The 24,007-nt window shown below is 52.5% G+C and overlaps 1 protein-coding gene across 2 annotated transcripts; it reads right to left on the bottom strand.

Annotated features, from left to right (window-relative positions):
* Positions 1-565: 565 nt before the first annotated feature.
* On the bottom strand, positions 566-23,909 carry ADAP2 (ArfGAP with dual PH domains 2). Of its 2 annotated transcripts, XM_070394181.1 has the most exons (11): positions 23,730-23,909; positions 22,850-22,980; positions 21,165-21,256; positions 16,712-16,791; positions 15,754-15,866; positions 11,546-11,692; positions 8,430-8,513; positions 5,446-5,508; positions 3,677-3,754; positions 2,539-2,767; positions 566-1,080 (listed from the first exon to the last, which is right to left on the bottom strand). In XM_070394181.1, exons 1-11 carry the CDS (start codon positions 23,821-23,823, stop codon positions 1,046-1,048), a joined length of 1,146 nt encoding a protein of 381 aa, XP_070250282.1. In that variant the 5' UTR covers positions 23,824-23,909; the 3' UTR covers positions 566-1,045. The 2 variants fall into 2 exon arrangements, with proteins under 2 accessions (XP_070250282.1, XP_070250283.1); XM_070394182.1 differs by lacking the exon at positions 5,446-5,508.
* Between the last annotated feature and the right edge of the window lie 98 nt (positions 23,910-24,007).

The raw sequence follows: 24,007 nt of genomic DNA, 5'->3' as shown, positions 1-24,007 counted from the left end.
ATTACGATTCATAACAGTAGCAAAATTACAGTTATGAAGTAGCAACAAAAATAATTTTATGGTTGGCGGTCGCCACAACATGAGGAACTGATAGTAACAGGCCAGGCTTTTCTCCCGAAGAAAGGGACTTAGGGAAGGGAGCTAGAGGAAGAGAGAGGGAGGCTGCTGGGCCCCTGGACTCAGCACAGGCGAGAAGGGGATCTAACCGGGTTCTGCCAGGTTAGATATAGTGAGTGTATGTGTATATATATATATATTTACATATATATATATATCTGTATATCTGTATATATATGTATGTATATCTGTATATATATATATATATGTATGTGCCCCCTGTCTTCTTCCATATATATAGCACATATATGTATATATGTAAATACTTTACATATACATGTACACATAGTTATTTTTTGCTGAGTCAGTTGTAGACTGAAAATTGTTATATTTTACTCCTGGCCACTTCAATGCATATCCCCTAAGAACAAGAGCATTCTCCTCCACAAATACAACATCATTATCACAGTCTTATAATACTGTTGGCTAATACACATCCATATTCAAATTTATGTCCTTTGTGCTTTTTTATTTTTTAATCCAGGATCCAATAAAGAATCACACATTGCCTGGCGTTGCTCTCTAGTCGCCTGTAACTAGAACAGTTCGCACAACACTCTCTCTGTCACGATGTTGACACTGAGGAGTCCAGGCCAGCTGTTTTACAGAATAGATTTGTCCGACTATTTCCTCATGGTCGAGTTGGATTAAACTGCTTTGGGGCCAGCGTGCCACTTGAGTGATGCTGTGGGCGCCTTCCCATTGCAGTGCCTTCACTGGAGATGTCCTGGGCTTTAAGACTGGGCCGAGGTGAGGCCCAGGGAGCCGGTGGGTAAAGGCCAAAGCTTTAGTCTTGGCAGGGTTCACTGCCAGTGATGGCTGCCAACTACAGGGCACTCCTGCTGGGTAACCAAGGCCGAGCTGAGAACGTCTCCTTCCCACCAAGAGCTCCCATGGCCCGTGGCCAGCCAGTTCCTTAGCCAGCGGGTCACCTGCTGCTGTGGCCACTCTCTGTTGATGCAGCTGCAAGGGGAAAAGAAGAGGGATGAGGGGGTGGCCGTGCCCATGCAGTCCTACAGGCTGGAAGGAACAGCGCAGGGCAGGGGGGACCAGAATTTAAAAAAGGACTGGAACCCTAGCCAGTTTGGCTCAGTGGATAGAGCATCGGCCTGCAGACTGAAGGGTCCTGGGTTTGATTCCAGTCAAGGGCACATGTCCAGGTTGCAGGCTCATTCCCCAGTGTGGGGAGTGCGGGAGGCAGCCGATCAATGATTCTCATCAGAGATGTTTCTATCTCTCTCTCCCTCTCTTCCTCTCTGAAATTACTAAAAAATATATTTTAAAAAAAAAAAAGAAAGAAAGGTGAGAGACAGAGGGGACAGGCACCCTGAGAAGAAGAGAAAAGCAGAGAGTAAGAAACACAGAAACAGAGAGACTCAGACGCACAGGCCACGGCGACAAGAAAGCACCCACTGAGGTGCTTCCCTAGCCACTTCTGCATCTGTTTCAGAGGCACTTCGCTCAGAGAGTTTGGAAAGTGAAGCGAGTTTGTGTTTACACTGGTCAGACTCAAAGGGCACAAGGGTTTCTCCCAAGGGGCCATATGGGGTCACTTTCTCAGTCCGTACTTTTCCAAACACAGAACTTCCCCTTGGGCCCCAGAAGCCAGGCCCTGGGCCAGAAGGTCCCTGCTCTAGCTCAGAACATCTCCCCTTTATTCACAGGGCTGTTGGCAGACAGGGAAGCCTGCATGTGACACCTCTGGGGTTCAGGGGGGAGCAGGAGAAGGGCAGACAGGAGGGAGGACCCAGAGGAAAGGACACTAAAAACAGCCTTCCCTCTGTGAGTGGGGAGGAATCCCAAATCCTGGGAGCTTTGCCCTGGCCGGGTGGCTCAGCTGGTTAGCGTGTCATCCCAATATGCCAAGGTTGCGGGTTCGATCCCCAGTGAGGGCACAAATAAGAATCAACCTATGAATGCATGAATACATGAAACAACAAATGGATGCTTCTCTCTCTCTCTCTCTCTCTCTCTCTCTCTCTCTCTCCTCAATAAATAAAAACAAAAAAATAAAAAGAGAACCCTGGAAGCTGCCCCAGGGTGTGACCTTCGCTGATAGTAACAGGCCAGGCTTTTCTCACGAGGAAAGGGACTTAGGGAAGGGAGCTGGAGGAAGAGAGAGGGAGGCTGCTGGGCCCCTGGACTCAGCACAGGCGAGAAGGGGATCTAACCGGGTTCTGCCAATACAAACTCCAGATGCTACTGGGGAAGGGCGCCTGGAGGAGGACCTTAGCGTGGACAGAGAGGGCTGCTGGGAACCATGTCCCCTGTCTGTTCTTTTCTTTGGCAGGAAGAGAATAGAAAAGGCGCAGTCAGGAGCCATGACCCCGGTCTCAGGGCTCAGAGCCGACCCACGTGAAGAAGCCGCTGTCTGCCGGCTGCCTTTGGCCAAAAGCACAATCCCCAGGCCCTGGGTCTTACTGAGGAGGTTGAAGGATGTCAAGGGACGGGAGAGCACATCCCGGAAACTCTCCAGCCACTCGCCCTGCTCCTTCTCGCTGGGGCAGGTGAAGAGGAACCTGCGCTCAGGGGTGACGATGGTGAGGCCCGCTTTCCAGCGGTTTCCTTGGACGTTCTTGGGCAGGCCTTCGGACACCTCGTACCCCTGCTCCCGGCTCCCGAGAAACACCTGGCCCAGGTCAAAGGCGTCCTGGAAATAGAGGCCACGGGGTCATCAGAGGTCACACCTGGGGCACAGGGGCCCCTGCAGCTGTGACGGCCCCCAAACTCTCTTTTAGAAAGAGGTGGTGGGCAGGTCTCTACTGGGAACTTTGGTGAGGTGGGACCCAGAATCTGAACGGCTGAAACTGTAAGAGAAATCACACGCATCATCTGTTCAGATGGTATTTAGTATCGCTCAGCTGGTTAGAGCATTGTCCTGATACACCAAGGTTCCGGGTTTGATCCCCGGTCAGGGCACATACAAGAATGCATAAGTAAGTGGGACAAATCGATGTTTCTCTCCTCTCACTCTCTCTCTCTCCCCACTACCCCTTCCTCTTTCTCTAAAATCAATTTTTTTAAACGTCTTTAAGAAGATTAATTTTTTTAGAAGATGATACTTAGTATTTATGGAGAGCTAACTAAGCCCCAAGAACGCCTGTGCTTTACAGATGGTGCCTCATGCAACCCTCATGGCAACCTCTCAGGAAGGCACTGCTATTAAACCTACTTTCCGGAGGAGGAAACTGAGGCACGGAGAGCTAAGTACTCTGTCCAGGGACACCACTAAACGTAGCAGGGCCGAAACCGGAGCCCAGACAGCTGAGTTCTAGAACCCTTACTCCTAATCACTGCACTTCCCAGCCTTCTGGTCACACATGGGCCCTGGAGATGAGAGGATGGAAAACACCCATTTGCCTACATCGGCAGCATTTGGATCCACATAAGGGACTTCCTGCGGGGGAGGGGGGCAGCTTCATGCAGAGATGACTAAGACACAAGCCAGCGTAGAGCTGTGACCTCCCCAGGTGGCTCCAGCCTGCAGCCTCCCCACCAGCACTGACCCCGCCTCGCCTCCCTCTCGGGTGACCTGGGGCAGGCCAGCAGGGGCTCTTACCAGTGGGTTCTTGTAATAGAGCAGCCTCCGTTCCTGGGGGTCCAGGGCAAACCACCTTTTCTTGAAAGGTTCTCTCTGCTGCAAAAGAGGGAACCTTGTGCCAGGGGGGCCGACCCGGGGATGCACAGAGGTCAGAGAGCCAGGCTGGACTAGGCCAGGGGAGCAGGCCGGTCCCGCTCCGCAGTCACCCGGCGCCCCTCCCTGAGGCCCTGGAGCTCTGAAGGCTGTGCCCACCTCCTCGGCCCTGCCAGCGTCACCCTGCTGCCTGCAGGTGCGGCTGGGAGTTGGAAGAGGCACTTTCCTCTTTCTCGGGCTGTGGACAAGGAGTCTCAGAAAGAGGAAGCTGCGGACATCAGAAACGGCTACTGCTCAGCAATGCTGAGAGCCCTGGCCCTGGCCAAAGCCTAACCCAGGTCAGGGGACGGGGGCAAGAACCACGGGCTGTGCACTGGCTGCTGAAAGAAGGGAACGTGCCCAACCGGCGTGGCTCAGGGTTGAGTGTCCACCTAGGAACCAGGAGGTCGAGGTTCGATTCCTGGTCGGGGTCTTGGTCAGGGCTTGACTCCCAGTGTGGGGCGTGCAGGAGGCAGCCAATCAATGATTCTCTCTCATCCTTGATGTTTCCACCTCTCTCTCCCCCTCCCTTCCTCTCTGAAATCAATATAATCAATTTAAAAAATTACCTTTAAAAAAGAAGGAAACAAAGTGTGCAACCCTCTGACTAGCTCTCAAGCTGACTGAGGCTTCCTTTCACACTGATTGCTTAACACCTTTCCCGGTAGTTTTGTTTGTTTTTAAATATATTTTTATTGATTTCAGAGAGGAAGGGAGAGGGAGAGAGAAATAGAAATATCAAAGATGAGAGAGAATCATTGATCGGCTGCCTCCTGTACACACCCCACCCCCACTGGGGATCGAGCCTACAACCCGGGCATGTGCTCTTGCCTGGAATCGAACCAGGACCCTTCAGTCCGCAGGCGGACGCTCTATCCCCTGAGCCAAACCAGCTAAGGCTTTCCTGGTAGTTTTAACCACCATCCTGGCAACATATCACACCTTAAAAAAAAAAAAAGCCTGGAATGCTGCCGCTTTGGGAGTGTCTTTAGGGAGCTCCCGCTTTCCCCTTCCTTTTCTCTTCTCCTCCTCCATCCCCCCTTTCTCTCCTCACGCCATGGCACCGCTCCAGCCAGACTGCTGACTTTGAGCCTCGCCCCACCTATACGCTATCTGGGTGTGAGGTGCCCTCGGGCAGCAGGAGCCTCCACTGCCCTCCCTTTCCTTCACGGGCAAGTGGGAAGGAGCAGCCGCTGAGGGGTTAGGACTGGTTTGCAAATGGGAGCAGAGGCGGTGCTTGTGCTGGGAGGGCCGTGCCCACGTGCCACGCATGGTGCACAGCTGTGACTTCTCAGGCTAATCTCCGGCCCCTGACTCACGTGGACACCCCAGCAGGGCCCCAGCACAGAGCGCACGGTTGTGGAAAAGGCAAAAGCTGATCCCCAAGGAGTCCCTTGCAGCGATGCTTTCCCAGGAGCAGGGTCGTTTAGGGGAGTTAAGAGGAAAGCAGTGGAGGGTGGTGTTGATAAGGAGGGAGGATGCCCGGTGATAGGGAGAGGCACCTGCAGCAACACTGGCCAGCTGGCCCCTTGGTCCTTGGCCCCGGGAACTCACACACATTGGTCTACTTCCCTCCTTGTCCCACTTCCCACGTTCTGCCCGCCTGCCCGCTGGGCCAGGGGCCAGGAAAGCCCCCAGGGACCCGGAGAATGTACCTTTGGACCAGTCTTTTCCATGAAGCCTTGTTTGAGGTAGTTCCTGGTGATGAGGGGCACGAGCTGGGGAAAAAGAGACACGCACTGACCCCCTGACTCACAGCCCGGGGGGTCGGGGGTCAGGCTCCCCACTGCACTTGGCTGGGCCACAAAGGGGAAGTCTGGAATGGGGAAGGATGTGTGTGCGCGTGGTTCACGGGGTTATATTTGGAACGTGGTGTGGATGCAATATTAATATTTCAACAGAGCCAGATGTGTGCGGGGCTTCCCAACACAGCTGAGTCTTGGCTGAAGAACTTAAGGAATGCTCCGAACCCCCCGCACCCCCAGGAGGTGGACACAGACGAGGCTCTGAGGAGACCCTCCTGTCAGGGTCCCCTATAAGTCTAGTGTGTATCAGGCTCTGGGAGCAATTCCCAGCCACCCCGTGAGGTGGTAGGAATTATCACTATAATGGTACAGTGGTCAAGGGTACTCCCAAAGTCACCCTGCCGGGAGGATGGAGATCTGAGATTCCACACCTAGGGCTGATGGACACCAGACAGACACACGTGGTCCTCCTGTGATGCCAGAGTATAAACACGCCTCTCACCAGGCCCCTGGCCAAGACCTGGTCATGGGTGGGGATTCTGACACAGGGACCCAAGGAGGGGACAGCAGAGTGGGAACGTAGAGAAAGCTCTGGACCAGGAGTCAGGAGACCTGGGTTCTAGCTCCAGTTCTGACCTCAACTAGCCGTGTCCCCTGGTAAACCCTGCCTCCTCTCAGCCTGTTTCCCTCCCTGCAATCAGGAGACGGGAGGACGTGATCTTCAGGGTCCCTTGCAGCTTGCCCTGCTGCCCCAGAGATTCCTCCAGGGGTTGATGCTGACCTCCTGTGCTCCAGGGGGTCAACCTGGCAAGCCTAGGGCTTCCGACCACAGCCCAGCCCTCTGGGGTTGAGGGGGGGCTTCCAGAGCTCCAGGGCAGAGGCAAAGAGGAAGTGAGGTCTGGGGAATAGGAATAGGAAGTCTGAAATGGAGAAAATTGTAAGCCAAACCCAAAAATATAAACTATACAACTTCCCTTCCCCTAAAACATATTCTACAGACTTTAATCCCTTATTTGCAGAAAAAAACAGAGTCCCTTCTGTTCAACAGTCTGAACCTGAGCCGAGGCAGGGCCAGTCTAGGCCGAGGGAAACACCTCGCAGGAGGAAAGACACATGGGTGGAGTACTGTTCACTGTACCTCATGCCTTGGCTCACCTGATTCTCACAATAGCCCTGGGAGGTAGGTGTTGTCCCCATGGTGACAGATGAGCAGGCTGAGGCTCAGAGAGGTAAGGGGACTTGCCCTAGTAACACAGCTTCCCTGACTTCAGTCCATGCATCCTCAGCACAGGACCAAAACCCCACGAGGACACCCGGGCTCCTGGCATCTGGATGCCTAAGTGACTGCCCAGGACCTCACACAGACATAGAGGAGGAAAGGCAGGGGGGAGATGGGCACATAGGGGTAGTCATGGCAGATAAGGGAGGCGCAAGGACATTGAGGATGTTGGCCAACGACCAATTTCCTCTGCAGAGGTCAGCAAAGTTGGAGCGCCAGCTCAGATCCAGGCAGCGGCCGAGCATCTGCACTTTGCCTTCCCTGCTCTCCAGTCAGCAGCCAGCACCCCAGCACCCTGCCCCCAGCACCCTGCACTCGCCAGTTCTGGGTGCTGAGTCTGCAGACCCGGAGCACCCTGACCCAGGCGGCTGCGGCCACTTTCAGAGGGTCACCATCTCGGTGCATCACTGGGCCTGGAGTGGACCCCCACCCCAGGCACTTGGCTCCCTGAAAAGTCTGGAATGAAGGAGCGTTTAGATTTTCAAGGAGGACCTACCAGTTTGGAATAAGACAGCCCCATCACTTACAAAATCCTCTTAGAGTAGGGCCTACACTAAACACCCGATCATAGCACCTCGAAGCTAGGAGGGGCCCTGAAGATGACCTAGAATTCAGTGGTCGGCAAACTCATTAGTCAACAGAGCCAAATATCAACAGTACAACGGTTGAAATTTCTTTTGAGAGCCAAATTTTTTAAACTTAAACTATATAGGTAGGTACATTGTCATTAACTTAATTAGGGTACTCCTAAGGCTCAGGAAGAGCCACACTCAAGGGGCCAAAAAGCTGCATGTGGCTCGAGAGCCGCAGTTTGCCGACCATGGACCTCGATGAAGTGCCATCTTACAGATCTGGAAACAGGTCTGCAGAGAGGTGGTGTGACCTGCGTGGGTCACACAGCAGGTCAGCCACAGAGCATCCATGAGAGCCCAGGCCTCCTGGCTCCAGGCAGCAGCCTCTGCCCCACACAGCCCGCTTCCCCAGCCAAGCCTGAGAGAGGCACAGGATGCCCCAGATGGCTGGAGACAATGAACATGAAGTTCAAAGGCTCACCCTCTCCTTGGCCATGGGAGGCAGATTTTCCTGCCAGAATTGTAATGGGGAATTAATTGCCTTCCAGAATATGAAGGGCAAGGGGGGCGTGAGCTTGGGAAGAGCACATCTGATTATCCACTTGACCTTCCTGGGACTCAGTGTCTCATCAGCAAAATGGGAACAGTCACCCCCACCTCACTGCCTGCTACAGGACTATGAGATAAAAGGAATTACGAGATAAAGGGGGCTCTAAAGCACCTTGTAAGCAGTGTGGCGGGGATCGTGTGCACCTTGTAGAGGGGAACGGGTCAGGAAGAAATGCCCGAATCCTGAGCCCTTTGACGCCCGAAGGCGAGAACCTGGCCTGCCTTCCGGAGGCCGCCTCGCTACGGGTGAGGCCCTTACCCCCAGCCTCCCCAGGAGGAAGCCTTTGGTTGCCCTCGGAGGTTCCCAACCCCAAATCTCAAGGTCTTGCCTACAAACCAACCTAGTCTGGCCTCTGAGTGTCTTCGAGGTCAGCAGACAAGGAGAGGAGGTGGCAGAGAGGAGACTCGGAAGTTGGGGTCCACTGTTAGCTCACCTCAGACTCTGGGAGCTCAGGAAAGGCCGCCTTTAGGTATTGCAGACGGGCTGCGCGGAGGGCATTGAACCAGTCCACTATCTCCTGCAGAGAAAAAGGCAAAGGACAAACGGACAGCCGGTGAGGTGGGGGTGGGAGAGGGGGAGGGCTGAGAGTAGTGGTAGGAAGCTAGCAAGGTTTTCAGATCTGTGCACGGGCATTCTGCACACACACGTTCCCCTTAGTTCCACGGAGGGGCCTGTGGGCTGATCACAGGCAGCTTGGGGAACAATACCAGAGCCCGGGGGCGGAAGGGGGGCGCCCAGGCCTCACCTGAGCAAGTGGGAGCCACTGGCAGGGAGGTCTGGAGCCGTGGGAAAGGCCCAGTGAACTGCATGGGAGTTACGCAATGGCCGAGGACAGTCCTTGACATTTTCTCACGGGTGTACGAGTCCCTGAGGATCTTGTTACAGGGCAGCTGTGGGCTCAGTGGGTTGGGGTGGGGCCTGAGAGTCTGCATTCCTAGCAATCAGCGATGTGATGCTGGTCAGTAGGACACACTTTGAGGAGCAAGAGTCCTCACTGCCCTAGCCGGTTTGGCTCAGTGGACAGAGCGTTGACCTGTGGACTAAAGGGTCCCAGGTTTGATTCCGGTCAAGGGCACATGCCCAGGTTATGGGCTCGATCCCCAATGGGGAGCGTACAGGAGGCAGCTAATCAATGATTCTCTCTCATCTTTGATGTTTCTATCTCTCTCTCCCTCTTCCTTCCTCTCTGAAATTAATAAAAAATATGTTTAAAAAAAAAAGTTCTCACTCAGATGTTAAAGACCGGTTTTCAGGTGGGGGCATGGCCACCTGGGGGTGCTCCTCCACTGGGGGTGCTCATTGCTTGGAGGGCAGCGTAGGCCGAAGCCGGCGTGGACCTTCTGCTGTCACTCCAGGAGAACGCACTGCTCAGCCGTGCGGGCACCATCACCTCTCACCAGGTGGACAGCTCACCAGCTGGCTCTGCCGCTGCTCTGCTGCTCCCCGATTGGTCCTCCCCGCCCGCAGCCAGAGTGATGTTCGCTTTGCAAGTCTCTTGAGTCCAAGATCGAGTCCTCTCCACAACCCTCAAGAAGAAAATCTACGCTCTTTGGTCTGACTGGCTTTGCACTCTGAGTTCCTTCCATACAAAGCCATTTGCAATCTCAACACATTCTGTTCGCTCCTCCTGGAACTCTATGCCTCATCCACCTCGCTGCCCTCACCCACGCATACGGATGGCCTAGAACAGTGGTTCTCAACCTTCCTAATGCCGCGACCCTTCAATACAGTTCCTCATGTTGTGGTGACCCCCAACCATAAAATTATTTTCGTTGCTTCTTCATAACTGTACTTTTGCGACTGTTATGAATCGTAATGTAACTATCTGATATGCAGGATGTATTTGCATTGTTACAAATTGAACATAACTAAAGCAGAGTGATTAATCACAAAAACAATATGTAATTATATATGTGTTTTCCGATGGTCTTAGGCGACCCCTGTGAAAGGGTCGTTCGACCCCCAAAGGGGTCGCGACCCACAGGTTGAGAACCGCTGGCCTAGAACATTCTCCTCATGCTGAAGGTTAGTTTAGAGGTTGACATAGATTTTTGCTCAGCCCAAGCCCTGCCTCCATGAGAACTGCCCCACCCATTCTCACCCACCCAGCGCCCAGCCACAGTTGCTGCGATGACCCCACCCCTTCTTGGCCACAGCAGCTGGACCAGGGCTGGACCAGTGCTGGACGGGGCTTATGAAATGCTTTCTCCCAGGAATCTGGAATTGGAAGGCAGAAAGACTTGTTCAGGTAGCTGCAGTGCCCCACTGTGATGTAACCGGGTGATTAATTCATTTGAATATGATTTTGAAAGAATGAAACATAATTACCCTTTGTCTCTCCCAGGTTTGTTCAGAGTTCTAAGCTCTCTCTCTCATCCTGGGAGTTACAAACCTTTGTGTGTCTCAGGCACTAAGGGAATGGGCCCGTCCCAGGAAAGACCCGGCCTAGGCCTTCACTTTGGAAGGTCTCTCCCGTCAAATCCAACCTGCATTCGGTTTGTTTGGCTCCTGAAGTTTTGTTTCAATCCTCTGCACAGGTTTCCTGTTTGCCACAGCCTCACAGCTGTCCACGTCACTTTCAGATCACCTGCCTGGCTCCTGCTGGCGTGACTTTGTGGCCCCTCGCTTATGCCCATCTCGTGGAGAAACTGGGGTATCAAGGGAAAGAGCAGAATGGCCAGACCTAGGTTGTCAGATGCTCTACAATAGGGCAAGTGGGAAGGAGTCAGGTACCATAAACGTCAGCGACCTTGGGCACCGCAGCGAAAGTCCTCGTAGCAGTGATTGGCACGGCGGGGGGCGGGGGGGGCGGGGGGGCCACCAGTGTCCAGCCAGTCTGAGCAACAGCAGAGAGCCCACCATGGACTGAATGAGAGCCAGGGTCTGATTTCCTGGACCTTTAAGTTGTGCTTCTCAAACTTTAATGTGCGTAAGTATCACCTTCGGATCCTATTAAAATGCAATTTCTGCAGCCCATGGGGGGCCAGGGTGGCTCAGTGGTTGAGCGTCGACCTATGAACCAAGAGGCCGTGGTTTGATTCCTGGTCAGGGCACGTTGCTTGGGTTGTGGGCTTCATTCCCAACGTGGGGTACGCAGGAGGCAGCTGATCAATGATTCTCTCTCACCATAGATGTTTCTATCTCTCCCTCTCCCTTCCTCTCTGAAATCAATAAAAATATTAAAAATTTTAAAATAAAATGCAGTTTCTAATTCAGTACGTCCAGGGTGGGCTTACACGTCGAGAGGCAAGGCCCCAGAGTGCACTGCTGCCCGATCTTCTCTCCGTTCCTCCTCCAGTAGTCAGAATCTCTGGAGCCACCTGGACTTGCCATCCCCGGGCACAGTCCTTCTGCTGATGGACTCCCCTTGGTGGACATGAACCGTCCACACACACCCACTCTACCTGTCAGGTTCCTCTCTCTGCTTTCCTCACACCTCTATCTCTGACCAGAAAGTGACGCTAGGTTTAGGCAAACAGTAACTGCAAATCTCAAGAGGGTTAGTCGCTGGGCCTGCAGAGCCCTGGGGTGCGAGGCCAGGCAGCTCACCTTGCCGCTTTCGTGATACACAAACAGGTTCCTGATGTGGCCCTCTCTCCGGTAGGTGATCTGCAGCCCGTGGGGGTTCCCTATCTTCTCCGTCTGGAAGGTGGCATTCAGGTCCTTGATGTGGATGACAGCTTTGGGGCTTTTACCCTGAAAGAGAGGGAATGGATACTCAAGATGCCGACAGACAGATAACCAGCCTGTAACTTTCCATGGGTTTTCCCTGTTCTTGCTCTGACATTAGGACAGACGGATGCTCCTGCTGTCCTGTGTTCAGCCATCCCACCATTCCTGCTTACTCGGCCTGGCCTCTCGAGTTGGAATGGGGCCTGGAAAGGCCTTAACGCAGGACTTTTCAAAATTTTAGCCATGGAAGTTTCTCTGAAGCAAGTCATCTGTGGAAGCCACCCAATAAAATAAAACAGATAAAAGCAGATGTGGGGTACTGGCTGGTCTCAGGGTTCTGAAACAGTGCAATCACTGATTCATGCTGAGCAGGGAAGAGAAAAGAGTGCTTTCCTTCAAAATCCGTAAGAGAGAAAAATTATAACAAACACCGGGGAGCTGGGGGAGCCATTGACCCATGTGCCTATTGCATTTAAATAAAAATAGCCTTGGCTGGTTTGCTCAGTGGATAGAGCGTTGGTCTGTGGACTGAAGGGTCCCGGGTTCAATTCCGGTCAAGGGCACGTGCCCCGGTTGTGGGCTTGATCCCCAGTAGGGGGCGTGCAGGAGGCAGCTGATCAATGATTCTCATCATTGATGTTTCTATCTCTCACCCTCTACCTTTCCTCTCTGAAATCAATAAAAAATTTTTTTTAAAAAGACAAGAAAAAAAAATAAAATAAAACTTCAGTTCTTTACTCAGCCCCAGCCACTCGAGGCCAGTGGCTAAGGTATTTTGTTGTTGTTGTTAATTCTCACCCAAGAACATTTCCCCATTAATATTTAGAGAGAGTGGAAGGGAGGGGAGCGACAGAGAGAGAGAGAAACATCGATGTGAGAGAGATACATCGTTTGGTTGCCTCCTGTACACGGCTCCATGATGGAGCCTGCAACCAAGGTATGTGCCCTTGACCAGGAATCGAACCCAGGACCCTTCAGTCCGCAGGCCAACGATCTATCCACTGAGCCAAACCAGCTAGGGCTAGTGGCTAGGGTATTGAACAGGGCAGGCATAGAACTGAAGAAAGTCTATTAACAGTCTTCTCTAGAGGGAAAGTTGGTCATATCTATTACCATGCTGAGTGTTCTGCTTTGACTCACAATTTTGCATCTAAGAATCCACACCAAGGAAGTAATTGCATTTCTGTGCAAACATGCATGCCAAAGATGTTTATTGCCATGTTACTTACTGGTATACTAGCAGAAAAAGAAGTGTTTTACATGTCCATTAAATAATTAAATCATGGTACATCCACACAATGAAATACCACAAACATTTTTAAAAGACTAATTTAGCCCTCACCAGTTTGGCTCAGTGGATAGTAGAGCATCGGCCTGCAGACTGAAGAGTCCCAGGTTCATTTCCATTCAAGGGCACATGCCCGGGTTGCTGGCTCAATCCCCAGTAGGGGGCGTGCAGGAGGCGGCCAATCCATGATTCTCATCATAGATGTTTCTATCTCTCTCTCCCTCTCCCTTTCTCTCTGAAATCAATAAAAATATATTTAAAAATAAAATAAAATAACTAATTTAGATCAATATTACTAATATGAAATCCATGAGAAATACCAAGTCCCAAAACAGGATGCATAGTAGGAACCTACTAAAACAAAGAAGGGTTCCCCTTCCCCGCGATTCTCACTAACACTTGACATTGCCAGTTTTTAACATTTTTGCCAATCTGATGGACTTGAAATTGGGCCTCACTGTTTTCATTTAATCAGCTATATTGAGGAATAATTAATAAACAAAAAATGGTACTCATTTTAAGAGTACAGTTTGATTTTGACAAGCATATATTCCCTCGTAACCACTACCACAATCAAGAGATTCAACATCACTGCCACCCCAAAAGTTTCCTCTGCTCCTTTACAGTCCATCCCCATCCACCCCACCTCAACACCAGGCGATCACTTACCTACTTTCTATTGCTTGTTGTAAAATTTCCTATACATGGAATTATGTAGTACATACTCTTGTATGAGGCTTCTTTTGCTCAGAATAATATTTTTAGATTAATCCACCTTATTGCATTTTTTAGTAGTTTGTCCCCCTTTATTGCTGAGTAATATTCCCTTCTATGGATGTATTACAGTTTGTTTATTCATTCAGCTCTGGATGGACATTTGGGTTCTTTCCAGGTTTGGGCTATTATAAATAAAGCTTCTATGAACATTTTTTTTGACTTGTGTTTTTGTTCCACCTAGAAGTGGAATGGCTGGGTTGTGTGGTTAGGTATACATTTAACTTTATGTAAAATTGCCAATGCCCTAGCCAGTTTGGCTCAGTGGATAGAGCGTTGACCTGCGGACTGGAGGGTCCCAGGTTCAATTCCGGTCTAGGGCACATGCCCGGGTTGTGGATTCGATCCCCAGTGAGGGGCATGCAGGAGGCAGCCGGTCAATGATTCTCTCTCATCATTGATGTTTCCATCTCTCTCCCTCTTCCTTCCTCTCTGAAATCAATAAAAATATTTTTTTTAAAAAAAGAAAATTGCCAAATTGCTTTCCAAAGAGGTTGTATTATTTATGGATGAGAGCTTCAGTTTCTCCACATCCTCGCCAATACTTGGTGGTGTCAGCCTGTTTAATTTTCGCCATTACGGTGGGTTTGCAGCATCTCATTGTGGTTTGGGTCTGCACTTCCCCGACTGCCAGAGACATCAAGCATCTCTTCTTACCCTTATCAGGCCTTTTGGTTTCCTTTTCTGTAAAAGGCCAGTCCATTTGCTTTGCCATTTTTCTAATGGACTGTCTTTTTCTTCTTGATTTGTAGGTTGTTGTTTTTTTTTAAATATGTTCTGAGTATCAACACTTTGTTATGCTGAGATATCTTTTGAGTTTCACTTTCTTTATACTTTATTTACTTTCTTGTATTACCCCAAATTTTTACATAAAAATGAGTTACCTTTATAAGTTAAAATTTTTCCTTTTTTTGGGAAAGAAATTAAAAAGACCAAAGGCAACTTGTGTTATTTTTAGACTGTTTTAGAGTAAACAGGCTTAGGGCTGAGAGAAGGATCCACTTTTCCCAACCAAAAATGAGGCTCCAGGAGACCAGCCCCCAGCGGCTGCTGGGGTTCAGTGGCCCCTCCTAACTCTGCTCCACTTTCTCTTCCTGCCTCTTGTGCCTGCAACATTTTTCAGGTCTTTAAACTGAAGACTAATAAGAAATCCCTACTCTTGCCCTAGCTGGTTTGGCTCAGTGGATAGAACATAGGCCTGCAGACTGAAGGGTCCCAGGTTCAATTCCAATCAAGGGCACATGTCCAGTTGTAAGCTCAATCCCCAGTAGGGGGCGTGCAGGAGGCACCCAATCAATGATTCTCTCTCATATTGATGTTTCTATCTCTCTCTCCCTCTCCCTCTCCCTTCCTCTCTAAAATCAATAAAAAGATATTTAAAAAGAGAAAAAGAAATCCCTACTCGCACTTGGAGGATAAATACTCTCCATTCCTCATCATTTTTCACTTGGCCCTAGACTGCGGCCACGCATCGCACAGGTCCATCTAGGAAAGCAACAGGGGAAATACACAGTAATTCCTACGTGTAGGAAACCGAGCAAGGTGAAGGCCAACGCTCAGAGCCTTCTGTTGGTCACTCCCTCACATTCTCATCTATTTCCCTTCTTAGCACTTCCTGCCACCTGATATATCATATGTTGATGTTGTTTGATCACCACCTGTCTCCTTCCACTAGAATGAAAGCTCCGAGAGAAGAGGAGCTTTGTTTAGTTCACTGCTGTGTCCCCAGTGCCTACAATAATGTCTAGCATATACTAGGTGCTCAATAAATATTCCTTGCGTGTATGAAGAAATGAAATCAAATCAAGTGATCATCAAAGGCTTAATCATGGACCAGTCGAAGCTTATTCTAAGTGAACAGAAGGTGTGTTTTAGTGGGCTGGACTGATTGTATCACCAAGGGAAAATGGGATGTGGGGCCTGAGATCACCCACAAGACAAGTCACTATTGATTAAAAAGCAGACCTCGGTGGGTGAGAGCCCAGTGCACGGGAGGGGACCCCTCCCGGGTCTGGCCTCTTACCTCTTCCTTAGTGTAGTACTTCAGAAGGCCTTCTCTTGCCAACAGGACAAATCTCCTTTTCAGGAACTGCGAGTTGTCCCTGCCCCGCTTCCACAGGAACCCTTCCCGGTTACCTGAGCCACCGAGGACGACAAAGAGTGAGCACCCACCGCCTTAAGACAAACAAGCAGCTCACAATCCTCGTAGGGTCTCGGGGTACAATGAACCTCCCGCCGGCTGCTAAACTGTCTCACATCTAACGAACGTGGCTATTTCAGATGCAGGGCACGGGGGTCCTATCTGGGGCCAAATTTCCAATGTTCTTGCTTGGCTGTTTCTTAAGAAGGCACAGTACACCCTTACGTAGGCTAAGTACGGAGACACTGTACTGATGATTTCCCGTGGACATCAGCCCAGGGGGCGCTCTCCAGAGCGCAGGAGTAACGCACGCCCTCTAGGCGCCTGTGGCTGAAGAATGCCAGGTGCTCCTGGGAGCTGGGAGAGTTGAGCACTGGCTGCCTCTGATCCTCAAAGAGTGGTTTTGTGCACTTTGCCCTCCGGGTCGGTGTCAGCCACAGGTCCAGGGCCACCAAGGAGGTTGTGCCTTGCACAAGGGCATGAAGGAGGGCGAATTCCGGCCCATGCACCTTACCGAGCCTGTGCCACACCGGGGGCTACAGGAGCCAGGCACAGGGGTGTGTTCCTGGTGGGTGAGCCTCCCTGCAACTCACAGGAAGCACTCTACACCCCTGCGGCCCCGCAAAGACGTGCAAACATGCTTCCTGTCCATTCAGACCGCAAACCTCACCAACTGCTGTGTCGCCATTTCAGAGGCAGAGGAACCCATGCCTGGGCCTCTGTGGCCAGAGTGAGGGCAGCAGATAGCTCTTGGCTGGACCTCGCTTCTAAGAATCAGGCACTTTGTTTTCTAGAACCTGCTGCAACAGAGACCTCGAAAGGTGATGAAAATTAACCGTACCTGAGAGTGAGATGGTTTTCCCATCGGCCATAAACTCCTGTCTCTCATACTTAGCTCGAATCCACTGTTCCTTTAAGACCCTAAAAAGAGAGAACCTCCGGTCAGCTGTGTCTGATACGTGCTCTGCCCACAGTAACTGTCTGAGGCCCCACGGCTGCCCTGCCGGCGGGAGCGTCGCACAGCGGCCTCACTGCCTGCTCAGGCTACCAGGGCTTCTCAGCTGCGCTACTGTTACCCTTTGGGGCTGGCCAGCTCTGTTGTGGGGACTGTCCTGTGCACTGTGGGATGTTTGCCAGCATCTCTGGCTTCCACCTCTTGGATGCCAGTAGCTCTTCCTCCCTGGTGATACCCAAAAATGTCTTCAGACACTGCCAGTGTCTCCTGGGGGAACTATATCCCCCAGTGGGCTGTACGAAAACCTCTGGGCTATTCTGATGCCAGCCTGGCCCTCCAGGTCAGCGAGACTGACACCAGCTCCTCTGGATCGTCTATACTGCCGCCTCCACTGCCGCCTCCACTGCATGCTCCCAGCTTAGGCCAGGAGGCCAGCAGCCTCTTCCTGGGCCTGCCCATGAACTCGGGGCATGGCACACCGGACGGAGCAGTGGTCTTAGAGTCTAACCATCTGGGATCTGGTCCCACTCGACCATTAATCCACTGTGTGATCAAGAACAAGATACAGTAGGTCCTTAGGTTACGTCGGAGATCCGTTCCTACAGCGACGTAACTCAATTTTCGCCGTAAGTGGGAACCCACCTACATAAGCACCTACGTCACTCACAGGGACCACATACACAGCAGTAATGAAGTGAAACAGTTAAAAAAAAAAATTAAAAGGAAGATAACAATTCCTGACCTTTACTTGTGGTAAATAAATAATAAAAAAACATAAAGCACCTATGTACATACATCGAAATGATAGAACTTTTTTTTTTATAAATAAATGGGAGATGGCGACGTAACCACGAAACGACATATGTTGAGTCCGACGTAGCCCGAGGACTGCCTCTGAACTTGGGGAATATGCCAATAATATTATACCTGCCGACCCTTAGGGGTAGCTTTAAATGTATATAAAGGGCATAGAGCCATGCTCGGCACAGAGTGGGTGGTTTAATGTTAGCCCCATCAGGTACTGTCTTCCATGACCCGTGCAGAAAAACCATGCAGCCAAAAGGAGACTTCATTCAATCAGTTGGTTCTCAGATAGAAACATCAATGATGAGAGAGAATCATTGATCGGCTGCCTCCTGCACGGCCCACACTGGAGGTTGAGCCCACAACCCAGGCATGTGCTCTGACCGGGAATCAAACCATGACCTCCTGGTTCATAGGCTGACATTTAACCACTGAGCCACACCATCCGGGTCCGAGGTTTCTGTGACCTTTTCCCCACAACCACAGGGAATGGGCTAGAGCTGGGCACCTGCCCCAACTGGTCAATCAGAGCTCTGCCCAGGGCCGTGTGGACCAAAAGGAGCAAGACTGAGAAGGGAGGTGAGTTAGAAGCGCTCTCTGGGATCAAACTGGGAGCTGGAGCTGGGACCTAGCCGTGGTCTGGCTCCAGCTGCATGAAGAAGCCCGGCTGAGAGAGAGAAGCGGGACTGAGAGCCAGAGAGGCTCTGAGAGGCTGCTGGTGTTTGTCCTGGCTTGTCCTCCCTGCAGCCTGGTCCCCAGAACCCACAGCATCTTCTTTCTAAGCTGGTTTAAACCGGGTTTCTGTCACTTACCATCAAGAGTCCTATCTAGCTTTTCGGCGTTTGCCTTGGAGGAGGCTTAGGTGCAACTTTCTTCAGTTGTTCCCGATCTGGGGTCACCTGACAGACACCAGCCGCCTCCGTCAGGCTGCCCAAGTTTGACCCCAAGGAGGTCAAAGTCATCTATCTGAGGTGCAGCGGTGGGGAAGTCAGTGCCACCTCCGCCCTGGCCCCCAAGATCAGCCCCCTGCGTCCATCTCCAGAAAAGACTGATGGTGGCATTGCCAAAGCAGTGATCAGAAGGGTCTGCGGGTCACAGCGAAACTGTCCGTTCAGAACAGACAGGCCCAGACTTAGGGCCTCTGCCCTGACCATCAAAGGCCTCAAAGAACCACCATGAGACAGAAGGAAGCAAGAAGACAGGAAGCACAGTGGAAATACCACTTTTGATGAGACGGTCAACATTGCCCGAAGACGCGGCACCGACCTTTAGCTAGAGAACTCTATTGAACCATTAAAGAGATCCTGGGGACTGCCCTGTCTGTGGGCTGCAATGCGAGTGGCCACCACCCTCATGACATCATAGATGACATCAACAGAGGTGCCGTGGAATGCCTAGTCAGTTAAGAACTACAAAGGGAAATATTTCAATTAAAGATCATATGACGACGACAACAATGACAAAGAGTCCTACCTAATGCACAGTCCTCACCAGGACATTGAGGAACCCTGAGCCACAGGATCAGAGCTGGGAGAGGCAATAGAGACTGAGGCCCCAATCCTGATGCTGGGAGTGGGGAGTTTAGAGGACTTTTAGGATAGGAGGGAAGGGGCCATTAGTATTCAGCTAAAAGGAGTTAAAGCACAGGCCTGTTGCTGGAGTCATGACAAGTAGTGTCTGTGTAGTGCAGGCAGAAGGCCTAGCACATAGTAGGTGCTTACCAAGTGCTGGTTCCCTTCCCCTTGGAGCCAAGGGCTGAGTGGCAGAGATGAGGCAAGAGGATCAGGCCCTCAGGCCTGACACATCCCTCTGCGGGGCCAGGCACTAGGCAGCATTCTGAAGCTGACACTGAGAAATGGATCAAAACTAACATTTCAGCCCAGCCAGCATGGGGTGGCTCAGTGGTTGAGTGTCGACCTCTGAACCAAGAGGTCATGGTTCGATTCCCAGTCAGGGCATATGCCAGGGTTGCCGGTTCAATCCCCAGTGTGGGGTGTGCAGGAGGCAGCCAATCAATGATTCTCTCTCATCATCAATGTTCTATCTCTCTCTCTCTCTTCCTTCCTCTTTTAAATCAATAAAACTATATTTTAAAAACAAACTAGCATTTCAGGTGGCATATGAGGTTTTTACATAAATATCTCATTTAATCCACCACAATGCTCTGATGTAGGCATCATTACCCAGATTTCAGAGGTGAGGATGCCACGAGTCAGAGAGGTTTGGTGACTTGTCCACCGTCTCACAGCCAGGTCATGGTAGACTTGGCAACAGAACGGAGGTCTCCCGAGTCCACAGCTGTGCCTCCCCGGCCGCTGGGAAATCGCAGGCCCCCCAGGGATGGTTGTGTCATTTGTGCCCTGTCCTCAAGCATCCTGCTGTGAGGCCAGAAGACAATGTAGCTGAAATGCAGCCGGCTTCCTGCAAGCCATGTCCCCATGAGGTTGTGTCTGCTCGGAGGGACAGACACACCCATTGACGCAGGTGCTGTCTAGCAGCCCTGACGGTGGGGCTGGGTCCCTGGGAGACAGATTCAGGCTCAGGCAGTCAATCTGCAGAGGTCTGGGGTCACTAGGTACCAGTGTCACACGGACCCTCGCCTCCAGGTCAACTGAACCCTCCTACTGCTTCACAGATCCTCCCCGGACCTCCCCACACCCTCATTGTATCGGATTTTCTCAATATCATGGTTCAATCACCCAGACCCTGGTATCAGACGGGCTCGTCCCAGCTTTGCCTCTACAAACCTCAAGTTTTCCATCTACATCATGGGGGTGATGGCAGTGTTTATCGCATGGGGTTGTTGAGAGAATTCAACAAATTACTGCATGTAATTATTTAGCACAGGGCCTGGTATATAGATAAAGCTCAATAAATACTAGCAGCTACTATTGTTTTTACAGTGAATATTTAGGGATCTGGGGCCCAGGTGGCTGCTTTGGGACAGTCCTAAGCAAAGCACTCCATAGGAAGTAGCTGAAATACATTTGTTCTATTAAAATACCAGTGTTTCGACCTATCTGGTTTTGCTCAGGGGTCCTGGGTTCGATTCCGGTCAAGGGCACGTACCTCGGTTGCAGGCTTCATCCCCTGCCCTGGTCAGGGCACAAGCGGGAGGCAACCAATCGATGTGTCTCTCTTTCATCAATGTTTCTGTCTCTCCCCCTCCCTGCCACTCTTTCTAAAAATCAATGGGGAAAAATATCCTCGGGTGAGGATTAACAGAACAATAAAATAAAATACCAGCGTTTCTCTTCTCTATCAAGTTAGCCACCACCTGTGAGAACATCAGAGGCAAATGGGGCAGATAATAGAGAAAATGCCCCCTTTCAGAGCGATGGAAGCTGAGTCCCAGAGGGAGGAATTGACCACCCAAGCAATAAAGGTAGAGAGGGCTTAAACCAGGTCTCATGTGTTCTCCATAACAGTACCAAACCCTTTCCTGGGTCCACCTGCTGACCCGGCCCATGGACGAGACCACCGCAGGCAAAGACCCGGAGGTGGGGTTGGGGCCAGGAATCATGCACTCACTCACAGGCAGTCGCTGGCCTGAGGGATGTAATAGAAAGCGGGGACTCTGGCTTCATACTTGGCCTTCACACGGAGGTTCCCATTGTGGGTCATAAACTGCAAAACAACAGCAATTTGATGGTAATATTAGAACTTGCAAAATATGAAATGAAACCATGGTCTGCCCAGAAGGCCGCTGTTCTCACTGGCTCCTCCGCTGAGTCAGGAGACAGTCGTAGGGGAATTTCACACTGCCCACCAGAATTAACCAAAACATAAAATACCAGCGTTTGCTAGAAAGGCCGGAGCAATGTGGTGCTGGAACAACTACGCCTCATAGAGGCAGAGTGCACCACAGTTCACTTGATCCCCTTAACCATTTTAATATTACCATCTCCATTTTAGAGGCTCAGAGAGGTTAGGCGATTTACCCAAGGTAACACAACTAGTACATGGAGAGCTGGTCTAACTCATGTTCTTCCTCCTACCCCACCCCCCCACCCCCCACAGCTGGCCAGGACCCCCAGCAACAGTGCCTGCAAGTCTGTAGGCAGTACAGGTAGCTGAAGACGGAAGTCAATGCTGACCCCCTAGAGTTCTAGATCAGGATTATCACTGGGGTCCTTTGACACCTGAGAGACCCAGAGACACATGGGCCAAGAGTCAGCAAGCAGCAACAGCAGTGGCATATCTGGGTGAGGGCAGTGTGGGAAGAAACATCGGGCTTTTCATAGGGTGAGCCCTATTGTTCCCCCCTCCCCGCCACCGCCCAGGGGCCACTGAGCTGTATCACAGGATTTCCATGGGCTTTGGATCTTGGGTTCACATCCCAGCTGTGCCACTCATTCACGGAGGGACCCTCGGGCAATACTTAACCCCTGAGCTTCAGGGAGCTCACCTGCAGCACTGGAGGTACCAGTATGAGGCACAAACAAATAACCTTTGGGTTGCGGGTTTCCTGACCTTCTACGCTAGCATGGAAGCTCCATGTGGACAGATTTTGCCTTGCTCGCCTTAGCTGCTCCAGCACATGGTGGGCATCCGGTAGCTAAGTGCTGAAGGAATAAGTAAAGCATCTAGCCCAGCCGCCTAGCACAGTGCCTGGCACACAGCGGGCGCTCAGAGACCGTGGGCCTGCTTCCCCAACAGTCCTGAAATCCTCCGCCAACCAGCACAGTTTAGGGCCGCCTGCTCTCAGACGGTGTCCTGGCCAAATTGGCATTTCCCTCCAGGCTGAAGGTGTCCTCCATCACCATAGGTCAGCAGAGCCAAGTAGACCCCTTCCTGGCTAGGGGGGCTGGGAGGGCGAGAACAGACTCAGGATACTGGACCGGAGATGCTTCTGTTCCAGTCCAGGGCTTCAGCTAATGAGAACAGTAGCTGCTAACTGACTGGTACTTTGTACCTGCATTGAGCCCCGTTTAATCCTTACAGCAGCCTGTGAAGGGGGGTGGGGGGTGGGGTGTCCCCATAACACAGATGTGGAAACTGAGGGTCCACAACTAAGGTTAAAAAACCAAGCTCAGGGCCTCCCCCTCCTAAATAAACAAGCGAGGATGGCAGGATTTGAACTCGGGGCTTCTGTCTCAGCCACAGGTCTGATAGGCTGTGTTTTCTTTCCCGAGTGATGCCTCTCTCTGGGCCTGAGTCCTTCCCTGTAAAAATGGGGGCGCCCTGCCCGCCCCCGCCGCCCTCTGCGCCCCTTGCTACCTCCACAACACTGTCGTCCCAGAAGTCCAGCCTCAGGGACTTGACTTTGCTGATGTCTGGGAAGTTCCGGTGGACGCCGGAGCAGTTCAGGCAGATGAAGACGCCCAGCTTGTAAGAGGCCCAGTCGGGGTCTGCGGGCGAGAGGGCGGCAGCCGGACTAGGTGGGGAGCTGGGCGAGGACACCAGGGCTGGCCTCCCGGGGCGATGCGCGCGCTGGGAAACCTTCTCCCCGGGGCCCCCGCCTTGGGGGCACCAAGAATGCCAGCATGGACGCGGGTCGCCGCGCGGGAAAGACCTTGGAACAGAACCATCTGGAAGGAGTTCTGGGAATCGGGCAGGAGGCTGCGGCGCGAGACGCCGGAACCGAGAGGGGAGTGCGGTCCGAGCGGTCCCGCCTGGCAGGGGAGCTGCAGGGGGAAGCCTGGCTCCGGGGCTGAGTCAGGACACTCCTGCGGGAACCTGACACTTCCCACCGGGTCCACCTCCGCAGTTTCAGAGGCTGCGGGGCAGGAAGGTGGGGAGACCGGGGGCGCCTCGGAGAGCGGGCCCTGCAGGGTCAGGGGGCGCGGGCTGGGACCCCTCCGGGTGTGGATGTCACGGACCAGTGCGTGGAAGGTGGCGTCAGGGGCCGAGGTCCGGGGAGGTGGGGGTCTGGCCGGGAAGGCGGGTCAGGGCCTCCGGGTCCGGGATCGGGGGTTGGGGTCCGGACGGGGCGGGTGAGAAGAGGGAGCAGGGTCCGCTTGGGAGATTCGCGCTCGGCGTCTTCGGGAGCCTGGCTCCGAGGGTGACATGGGGTCCAGCGGGGCCCGCGGACCCGATCCAGGAGGGGTGGGGGTCTGGCGGCTGGGGTCCCGTCCGGTCCTGCCCGCCGCGCCCTTACCCGCGGCCCCGCAGTCGGCGCAGTGCGCGTTGCCGGTGCCCGCCGCCCGCAGCAGCTCCAGCAGCCGCTTCTTGTTGCGCTCGCGGTCGCCCATGGCCGGCCCGGCTGGCGGGCTCAGCGGGGCTCCGCCGGGCGGCCCCCGGACCCGCGGCCGCCCATGGCCCGTGCGCTCGCCGGCAGGTGGAGAGGGACGCGGCCCCCGCACCTCCAGCTCCGCGCGCCGCCGCCAGCCCCGCCCCGTCCCGCCCCGACGTCCCGCTCCTCCCTCCGAGCGGTGT

This window comes from Myotis yumanensis, unplaced genomic scaffold (genome assembly GCF_028538775.1).
Source record: "Myotis yumanensis isolate MYYU_CA2020_CCGP unplaced genomic scaffold, mMyoYum1.0.hap1 SCAF_16, whole genome shotgun sequence".
Classification (NCBI taxonomy): domain Eukaryota; kingdom Metazoa; phylum Chordata; class Mammalia; order Chiroptera; family Vespertilionidae; genus Myotis; species Myotis yumanensis.
The sequence above is the reverse complement of the archived record's forward strand: the minus strand, read 5'-3'. Positions and strand labels throughout refer to the sequence as shown.

Coding starts and splice junctions, on each gene's coding strand:
- ADAP2 (XM_070394181.1), bottom strand. CDS start 23,823: ATGGGCGACCGCGAGCGCAACAAGAAGCGGCTGCTGGAGCTGCTGCGG. Junction 21,257..22,849: donor GGGACGACAGTGTTGTGGAG/GTAGCAAGGGGC, acceptor GTTGTTTTGCAG/TTTATGACCCACAATGGGAA. Junction 2,768..3,676: donor TCTATTACAAGAACCCACTG/GTAAGAGCCCCT, acceptor CTCTATTTCCAG/GACGCCTTTGACCTGGGCCA.